This window comes from Heterostelium album, assembly GCF_000004825.1.
Source record: "Heterostelium album PN500 unplaced genomic scaffold PPL_scaffold2, whole genome shotgun sequence".
NCBI lineage: Eukaryota > Evosea > Eumycetozoa > Acytosteliales > Acytosteliaceae > Heterostelium > Heterostelium album.
The window spans coordinates 2,148,696-2,158,821 of record NW_008805064.1 but is presented as its reverse complement, the minus strand read 5'-3'; the positions used below and the strand labels follow the sequence as shown (position 1 = coordinate 2,158,821).

Below are 10,126 nucleotides of genomic sequence, written 5' to 3'. Positions count from 1 at the left end.
ATTTTTTGAACCATGAATATTCTTTTAATAAATTTTTATTTAATTAATTTATTTTTTTATTTTATTTAATCAAATATTTACATTTTTGGTTTTCATTTATTTTATTGTATTTTATTTTGTAAATATATATCAAATTTATATATCTCGTTTTAGATAGATTTATAAAAGATTGAATTGATAGAGAGAGAGAGGAGAGATATAAGATTTATATTAATCGGTCGTTTCGCTAAAGCTTTATAACATTGGTTTTGAATTGAATTTCAAATTGTAGATAGACAAATAGATAGATAGAGAAATGGATATTCAAAATGCAAACGTATTGAGAGACAAGACAGATGAGTTGATGCGGAGAAGTATATCAAAGATTGTACAATGTATATTATCATCGAGAGTTGAGCTATTACAACAGTTTAAAAAGATAAATAAACATGTAGGTATAATATTATGTTTTTTATTATATTTATTAAATATCACATGACATATCACATGTCAAACAAAATAGTCTATAATAATATTAATATATATATATATATATATTAAACTATCAAATAAATATGTTTGTCAATATAGTTTCACATTGAAACAGAGGATTCAGAACAAGTACAGAAACAGATCGATAAGAATATTTTTGCAAGGAATGGAATTAGAACACTCTTTGTATTGGAGATACACTTTGACGAAGGTGGTGAACTACTTGGTATTAACACATTGGTAGAGTCTTGGAGATTCGTATTCGAACCATTGTAAGTATAATAGCGTAGAATAGAATGAATAGAATATTACAATTTGAATATAAAACAAACAAACTAATTAATTAATACCTTAATAATATATAGTAAAGATGTAGATACAAGTTTTGAATTGCCAAAACTATATAGAAACGTAATACTACTAGTTAGAACACTCTATTCATTCTTGAGAAATATACCATGTTACAGTGTCTACAAGAACTTCACAAGGAATCGATCATCCACCTCAAAGCTAAAATATCAATTTAGAATTTGTGATTTCAATTCCATTCTTTCTCCTTCTTTTTCACTTTGTATGTTTTAGTAGTTTAGTGTTTTACTTTTATCTACATCCTATATATCATGAATACTAATCATTTTTCATTTTACTAATCCAATATATATAGCTATACCAACTAAATCATTTACTTTCACATCGATTCCTACACCTCTTGGTGTTTTGAAGTTGGATGTCAACTACCGAGAGGATCTCAGTAAAGAGATATCCATTAGTTCACAGCTTGGTTTGGATTCACAGTTTATAATCAAAGACTATAATAACAATCATTTCAAATCAACTGAACCACAACCAATTCAATCACAACAACAACAATTGCAGCAGCAACAACAACAGAAGAGTTACTATTATGGCGGTAGCTATGGAAGTAATAGCAATAGTAATAATCCAAATATTCCTGCACCCTCACAGTCATTACCTATCAAACAACAACAGACAGCACAACAGCAGCAACAACAACCTATTTACTATCCACAGTCCTATGGCAGTGGCGGAGGTGGCAGTGGCGGAAGAAACATGAGTAGCAATCAATTGGTATCGAGCGATCCTTATAAGCCGTCGTCAGTAGGATCGAGCGATTCCTACGATTATTATGGAGGAACAAACACTGTTGGAAGTGGAGGTGGTCTTGGAAGTTATAACAACAGTTTTGCACATCAATATCTTCAACAGCAACAGCAACAACAAGACAAACAAACCAATCCAATTGGTATACCCGGAACCAATAGTAATAATAATAATACCAATATCTATGGCAGCTCCAGTTCAAACAAGAGGAATAACAACTCACCTGGTGGTGTCAACCTTGTATCTTCACCACAAACCTCAACTTCCCCACCATTCTTTGTAAATGCCAATAACAGTGCTTCACCTTTTCCAAAACCATCTGGGGCAGGTGGTAGTTCACCTCCATTCTCTAGTGGTGGTGGTACATCACTCCTACATCAACAAATGCAGCAGCAACAGCAACAACAACAATCTCAACCCTCTTATCCTTTAACAGTTAGACAAGTCACACCAAGCAGTGGAACTACTAATATATCACCTGGACAACATAGACATAGATCAATCTCTGCACCAATAACAATACATCAACAACAATATCAACAGTTACAACAGCAACAGCAACAACAACAACAATTACAAACTCAATCCAACAGTTATCGATCAGGTCGATCACCTCCTATGAATATTCACACTGGATTCTCACCACCAAATTACAGCGGAACATCTCCCCCTCTTTACAACTATACCAATCCTCTTTTGAATAACAACAATAGTAACAATAACAATAACACAAACTATGGTAGTTATGGCTCACAACAGAATCAAGTATCGAGTGGTGGTGCCGGTATCAATATCAATCTCAACAGCTATTCAAATAGTTCATCAAACAACAACAGTGGAGTCAACAACAATAGTAATAACAACAATCAAACAACAACATCATCATCATCATCTTTTAAAAACTCTATCAATTCAAAACTCAGTCAGATACACGGTCCTCTGCTCCTGACAGACGTCCACAAAGAACTTCAAGTCAAGAACACAATAGAACCACTCACTACGCAATCTGCTATCGACACTGAAGAACCGGTGTTTGCATCGGCAGTCAGCTCATCATCGAAAGTAAACGATAGTGACGTCGGTGAGTTTGTCAGACTCTGTAAGATCGCACCACCTCTCAAACTGTTTGACACCAACTACACAACAGAATCACCTATTAAACTTGATCAAGATGTATTGGAATTAAGTAAAATAGCAAACAACAATACAAAATAATAATAAAAAAAAGTTAGGTTTTTTACTAAAAAAAAAAAGACTCGTTTTAATTAAAAGATAATCCACTGGATTATTTAATTATCCTATCCCAAAAGTTTAGAAGAGTTTTGTTCTTTCTTTTTTTTCGAAAATTCTAAAATCTGGTTGGATATTTTTTTCGTTTTGCTAGTTACCAATTTATCTTTAGTGAGATTTCACCCCAGTCTTCATTGTTATTTTAAAACAAAATTCATACCCACTTTTTAAGTATTCTTTTATTTATTTAAATCATTTCCAATCACACTTTTTGTTTAAATACTATATATATTTAAGTGTTAAAGAAGTAGAAATAAATAATAATATAAAAAAAGATGATTCAAATTAAATCATCTTTATCGATTGTATTGTTAGTGTCACTGCTGTGTGTTTGCACACTCTCGAAATCAGTATCTATCAACAATGATAGTTTCGATGATAAACAATGTTCAAGGTAAGAGGTTTTAATAGATAGATAGATAGATCTAATAATGAAATAAATAATTAAATTTAATGTTATTTACTTTACTAATCTAATCTGATTATTATTTAATTATTTATAGTGGAAGAATGTATATAGCTGAATCGATTCCAGTTTATGTTAATCTCACTACCAATATAACAACATATGAAGCCTGGATGAATTTGATCAATAATGCTCAAGAATCTATCGATTTAGGTTTGTTTTACATGACTTTGACTGATGGTGCAGATTACCCAAGTATCTACGGTGGATACATGGGAATGGACTTTTACAAGGCCTTGATCAACGCTGCTCAACGTGGAGTCACCATCAGAATCGTTCAAAATCTACCATCTGCATCACAACCAGCCAACGACACCACCAACCTCGCCAACATGGGTGTCGCTCAAGTTCGTACCATCAACTGGCCAAGCCTAGTTGGTAACGGTATCCTTCATACCAAAATGATCGTAGTTGATAAAACCAGTAAGTAATTATTTGTTGTTGTTGTTGTTATTGTTCAATAACGAAAATAACAATTACTAATCATTAACGACATTGTTATTTTCTTTTATTATTAGATGCATACGTTGGAAGTGCTAATTTCGATTGGAGATCACTTGCTCAAGTAAAGGAACTTGGTGTAGTCGTTGAGAATTGTAAGACTTTGGTTGAGGATACCAAGATTGCTTTCGAGCAGTATTGGGATGCCGCCATCATGACTCAACTACCAAGCAAATGGCCATCTAAAGACAAGGCCAAATTCAATGCTACTCATCCAGCGCAGTTACAATTGAATGGCGAAGCTGTCTCTATGTTCTTGGCAGTGTCACCACCTCAATTCGTCTCGAAAGATCGTACTGGAGATATCGACGCGTTGGTCGCTGCTATCAACGCCGCCAACCAGTCAGTGTGCATCTCCGTCATGGACTATGCACCAAGCTCCTTCTACAACTATCCCAACACCTTCTGGCCGGTTATCGACGACGCCTTGAGAGCGGCCGCCTACAACCGTCGTGTGCAGGTGCGTGTCATGGTCTCTCACTGGAATCACACCAACACCAAGATCATCCCTCAGTTCCTCCACTCGTTGGCACAGGTCAACAACATCCAGGTTCGTTGGTTCCAAGTGCCAGACATGCCAGTACAGCCACAAGTGCCATACTCACGTGTCAACCACGCCAAGTACATGGTCACCGAGCAACAATCATACGTTGGAACATCGAACTGGTCACAAGACTACTTCACCAACACCGGTGGACTCAGCTATAACATTTTCAATGCCGATTTTACCTCTCAACTCCAATCGATTTTCGACCGTGATTGGAATTCACAATATACTTTCCCAGTAACAACTTGGTAATAATAAACATAATAATCAATTCTTTTCAAACTGTAAAAAAAATCTATTATTGTTGTTGTTTTCAACTCTTTATTATTTTTATTATATATATATATATATATTTTTTTTTTTGAATCACATTTATATTACTTTAATATAACAACAAGATCTTGAATAGTTCGATGGGAACTTCAGAATAAATATGTAAATATCTTTATTTTACACATTTTTATAAATGTGTTTTTTTGTAAGGGACCATGGTAATCAAAGAAAGAATCCCCTGGGTTTTGAAAAACAAAAAATTAAAAATAAAATAAAAATAAACAAAATTTATCTTTATCCGATCAATTAGAAATTAATTGTAATTTATTGTTAATTCGAGAAGTAGAAAGTTGTATATTAAAGTATAATTTGAATTGAATTTTTAATTTTTTAAAAAAAATAAATAAAAAAATTCTTAAATTTTTGATGTATTGTTATTACTTATTTCAATTATATTATTTATAATTATTTTAAGATATTAAATTAAATCAAACCATCTATTTCTTTGTTTTTGCTATTTTGAAAACTTATTTTTCAATAAACAAAAAGAGAAAGAGAGGTGACTTTTGTTTAATTTATCAATAACCCAATTGTATACTAGACATAACTTTTTACTGTATATTATTATTACTATTATTAAATATTTATAGTTTTATTATAGAATTGTTATTATTTATTGCAACATCAATTTTTTTTAAGTGACTCATTCATTCAACAAATAGCCAGTAATATTAAAATTAATTGTTTGAAAAAAAAAAAAAAAACAAAGCAAAAAAAAAAAAAAAAAAAAAAAGGAGAAGAAAAATCATATTTTCAAAAGTTTGTTGTATAATTTTTCTTTCAATTTACAGTTTTTTTTTTTTAGTTTTAGTTTGTTTGTTAAAGAATATAACATTAACATTGACATTAAAAATCATTTATTTTTAGATATATATATTATTATTATTATTATATTATTTGTATAGATACATCATCATCAGTTAGATTAGAATATAATCATTAAACAAAAAAAGAAGAATAATTAAATAAAGAAGATTCATTTGGATAAGTCTATTTAGTTAGTTGTATAAATAAAAATGAATTTAAGTAACTGTAGAGATAAACATCCAAATCTTTTGTTTGCCAACTTTAATCAAGATTACAGTTGCTTTGCATGCGGTACGGAGAAGGGTTTCTTGATATTTTCATGCGATCCATTTAAAGAGAGGTTTGGTAGAGGTATGATATCATAATCAACTTTATCAGTTATACTATTACAGTAAACTAATTATTATCATTATCAATCATAATCATCAATCATCAATCATCATCATCATCATCATTACTATTATCAAAACAAATTCAGTATTTGACGGTGGTGTAGGTATCGTCGAAATGCTCTTTAGATGTAATATTCTTGCAATTGTAGGTGGTGGTACCAAACCAAAATACACTCCCAATCAAGTGATGATTTGGGACGACTATCAAAATAAATGTATTGCAAAATTGGAATTTAAATCAGAGGTCAAAGCAGTCAAACTTAGAAGAGACAGGTATGTCATAGAAATAACTAAAGTTGATTATCGATCAACCATACTACTCTACCTAAAATACTTAACTATCTTTTATATATATATATATATATAGAATTGTAGTTGTCCTCGAAAATAAAGTATATGTTTATAATTTTGCAGATTTACAATTGGTACACCAGTTGGAGACAACCAACAATCCAAAAGGAATCTGTGCAGTTTGTCCGGGTGCAGCGAATGTGCTCGCATGTCCCGGTCTGAAGCCAGGTTACGTGCACGTAGAGCTGTACGACCACAAACAAACACAGATTATACCAGCACACGAGTCTGCTCTATCGCAGATTGCGCTCAACAAGGACGGCACCAGATTGGCCACGGCCAGCGAGAAGGGCACTCTCATTCGTATCTTTGACACATCGACCGGTGAGAAGATCAAAGAGGTACGTCGTGGAAGCAATCGTGCAGAGATCTACAGCATCGCATTCAACAGCGAATCGACAGCACTCTGTGTATCGTCCGACAAGAACACAGGACACATCTTTGATTTGTCGCGTTCCGCTCCCTCAACCACCACCGTTCACAACACCCGTGACCAAGAATCGGAAGTCAAGAACAGACAGTCTAGCTTCTCCTTCATGGGTGACATTCTGCCTACCAATTACTTCAAATCAGAGTGGAGTGCTGTACAGTTTCAAATTCCAGAGTCAAGATCCATTTGTGCATTTAGTTCTGCTCCAAATTCAATTATTGGTAAGCATAATATGCATATTAAATGATAAGATAATCATTATTCTCAACTAACTTTGTTTCGAATCACAATTTTATTTATTTATTTTAGTTATTTGTGCATCTGGTGTTTGTTATAAATATACATATGATTTTGCAAAAGGAGAATGTAAAAGAGAAGAAAGTCCACTTCAATTTATGGAGATTGAAGAATCATAATCATATTTGGAATCAAACAAAAATTATATATTAAAAACAAAAGCAAAAAAAAACAAAAACAAAAAAAACAACCAAATAATACAATTAGAATATAAATAATCGAATTTAAAAACAATAACTATCATTCACTTTATTACATTCATATGCATTTATTTTTTGTTAATCATAAAAAAACAAAACAAAATATTTTTATTTTATTACTTTTACCTCCTCATTTACATTTTTTTTTTCAATCTTTTAATACCAAATAAACATATATGTAAATAATTATTATAATCAAATAAATTAAGGAAATTTCAACAAAGTTTTTGATTCATTCAATCACCAAGATATTATCAATCTCGGTTTTTTTGAATTCAAAAAACAGAGCGTAATTGCAAGATTAATACAAAAAAAAATTAAAAGACCCACAAAAATAAAAATAAAAGGTCAAATTTTTTTTTTTGATTGTTTCGATCACCAATCTTAATTTGATATATAACATTATTATTTAAGAACAAGATAAAGATTAAAAATGACAACTGTAAATAATCCAAAAGTATGTAAAGAAATAGAGTTGATTTAGTTAATTATAACTTGAAACGAAATAATCTTTAGAAAATAGTGGTAGTAGATATATATTAATATAACAACTTGTTTTACTTTTTTATTTATGTGCAAAACAAAAAGATTGTAGTTTTAAAGAGTAATCATCAAGTTGCTGGACTTTTCACATTGATCCGTAATAAGGATACAAAGAGAGAGGACTTTATCTTTTATAGTGATCGTTTGATTCGTTTGTTGATCGAAGAAGGTCTCAACTGTTTGCCATTCAGTGAAACCACTGTCACAACACCAACCGGTTGCGAATACAATGGTGTTCAATTTGCTTCAAAGATCTGCGGTGTCAGCATTGTTCGTGCTGGTGAATCGATGGAAGCTGGTTTGCGTGCTGTCTGCAAACAAATCAAAATCGGTAAAATTTTAATTCAAAGAGATGAACAAACTGCTTTACCAAAGGTAATATAATATAATATATCAAAATCAACAAATATTAATATTCATTTCAATTCAAATTCAACTAGTTGCTATATTCAAAACTACCAGCTGATATTGCAAATAGACATGTTTTGTTGTTGGATCCAATGTTGGCAACTGGTGGAACAGTCGCACAAGCCGTCGAAGTTTTGATAGAGCGTGGCGTCAAGGAGGAGAATATCATTTTCATCAATCTCATCGCTGCTCCAGAGGGTATTCAATTCTTCACCTCGAAATATCCAAAGGTTACCATCGTCACCGGTGAAATCGATGAAAAACTCAATGAAAAGAAATATATTGTACCAGGTATTGGTGATTTCGGTGATCGTTATTTTGGAACTGAACATTAAATCAAATTAAACAATTTGAAGGAAAAAAAATCAATAATAAAAAAAATACCGAAAATATATATACCATTAAATAAAAAAAAATAAAATTGATAATAAAGTCTAAAAAAGGGAATAAACGTTTGAGATATAAAAAATATAAAAAAAAAAAAAAAAAAAAAGAAAAATTCAATTTTGACTAATTTTGCAAAATTTGAAAAAAAAAAAAAAGAAGTGTTACTGTTGGCAATGAAAGAAAAATCACAAGGTGTGGGTTAATTTGCGATTTTGTGGTCAATTATAGATCGTAAAAACTTATTATTATCGAAGGGGGTTTGTTTGTTATTAAAAAAAATAAATTTGATGTATAAGATTTTTTGTTGGTTTTTTTTTTTTTTCTCAAAACATTCATTTTTTTTTGTTGGATTATATAAAACAAACACCCATTTCTTTTCTTCTTATTTATATATTTAATAATAGTAATAATAATAGTTTTTAAACTATTATCATACAATTAGAAATAGATTAACAACATTAATTAATTAAAAGCAATTTCATTTCAAATTAATTAGTTTTTTTTTCTTTTTCAAATTTTTTTGGATCACACCAAACTTTTTATTTTTTTTTGGTGACCTAATCAGCAAGAATCAAATCAGTATTTATTTAGGTATAAAATCTTGAACCTTTTTAAAAGATTAATGTAATAATAATAATTTTCAAATTGGTGATAATAAAAAGTTTATAATAGTAGTTAGTTTCAAAGCTAAAACCACTCCACAGTAATCATATATATACATAAATTTGTTTATTTATTTTCTTTCCAACCATATAGTTACCTTTTTAATATTATTATTGGTTGCTAAATAAAACACAATTAGCACAACCGATCTAATTCAGTATCCATTTACCGAACACCCATTTTACAAACAACCTAATCACACTACTACTATTATAAGTAGTAGAATATTTCCAATTACCAGTAATTACTTTACAGTTACTTCCACTTCGAGTTCTACTTTAAACCAACCACCACTACAATCAACATCATCATCATCACCAAAAAGATTTATCAATGTTGTTACCATTAATTAATGAATGTTGGTTTTGTTTGTTTTTAAAACTACTATCTGACCCTCACCCTACCTTTGTTTTATATTCACCATTACTGTGTGTTGTGTTTTGTTTAAAAAAAAATAATATTTTATTTCATTTACCACTACACAAAAATAACAATAGAACAATAACAACTTCAAAAATGAAGAGACACATTCACTCACACACTCACACACTGCTGGGTGACAACAAAAAATCGTCTTTTCAACCAAGTTGCGTCCCCTTTTTGCAATACATACACGATACTATCAGATAAAAATAATTCAACTCAAATGAAAGAACACTATTTTTATTATTTATAGTATTTATTTCTACCTTTTTATTTAATGACAGTTCGCCAATGGAGTATAATATTCATCAGTAGTCACTACAAAACAATTATTATTTATTAAAAAACAGCAAAACCCACACCGATGATTCCAATTTAAAAAGGTTATTAAAAATACATTAATTGTCGTATTATTAAAATTTTCCATATTTGCATGTTTTATTTTATTATTGTTATGATATTTTTTTTGTGTTGGTGTGTAAATATTAAGACCAA

General features: G+C 30.5%; 5 protein-coding genes across 5 annotated transcripts; 4 read left to right on the top strand and 1 right to left on the bottom strand.

Annotated features, from left to right (window-relative positions):
• Positions 1-295: 295 nt before the first annotated feature.
• PPL_02148 (uncharacterized protein) lies at positions 296-2,808 on the top strand (the record flags this gene model as incomplete). Its single annotated transcript, XM_020573141.1, has 4 exons — positions 296-430; positions 571-743; positions 837-1,042; positions 1,136-2,808. 4 exons carry the CDS (start codon positions 296-298, stop codon positions 2,806-2,808), a joined length of 2,187 nt encoding a protein of 728 aa, XP_020437258.1.
• A 350-nt stretch (positions 2,809-3,158) lies between these two features.
• pldZ (phospholipase D3) lies at positions 3,159-5,673 on the top strand (the record flags this gene model as incomplete). Its single annotated transcript, XM_020573140.1, has 5 exons — positions 3,159-3,277; positions 3,387-3,772; positions 3,868-4,645; positions 5,370-5,395; positions 5,636-5,673. The coding sequence occupies 5 exons, from the start codon at positions 3,159-3,161 to the stop codon at positions 5,671-5,673; spliced, it is 1,347 nt and encodes a 448-aa protein (XP_020437257.1).
• Positions 5,674-5,746: 73 nt separating this feature from the next.
• Positions 5,747-7,126, top strand: wdr45l (WD40 repeat domain-containing protein; the record flags this gene model as incomplete). The annotated part of the gene is made up of 4 exons (XM_020573139.1): positions 5,747-5,888; positions 6,016-6,202; positions 6,297-6,931; positions 7,020-7,126. The coding sequence occupies 4 exons, from the start codon at positions 5,747-5,749 to the stop codon at positions 7,124-7,126; spliced, it is 1,071 nt and encodes a 356-aa protein (XP_020437256.1).
• A 514-nt stretch (positions 7,127-7,640) lies between these two features.
• uprt (uracil phosphoribosyltransferase) lies at positions 7,641-8,493 on the top strand (the record flags this gene model as incomplete). Its single annotated transcript, XM_020573138.1, has 3 exons — positions 7,641-7,664; positions 7,811-8,125; positions 8,191-8,493. The coding sequence occupies 3 exons, from the start codon at positions 7,641-7,643 to the stop codon at positions 8,491-8,493; spliced, it is 642 nt and encodes a 213-aa protein (XP_020437255.1).
• Positions 8,494-9,128: 635 nt separating this feature from the next.
• PPL_02144 (uncharacterized protein) lies at positions 9,129-9,554 on the bottom strand (the record flags this gene model as incomplete). The annotated part of the gene is made up of 4 exons (XM_020573137.1): positions 9,129-9,152; positions 9,306-9,328; positions 9,378-9,415; positions 9,457-9,554. The coding sequence occupies 4 exons, from the start codon at positions 9,552-9,554 to the stop codon at positions 9,129-9,131; spliced, it is 183 nt and encodes a 60-aa protein (XP_020437254.1).
• Positions 9,555-10,126: the final 572 nt, after the last annotated feature.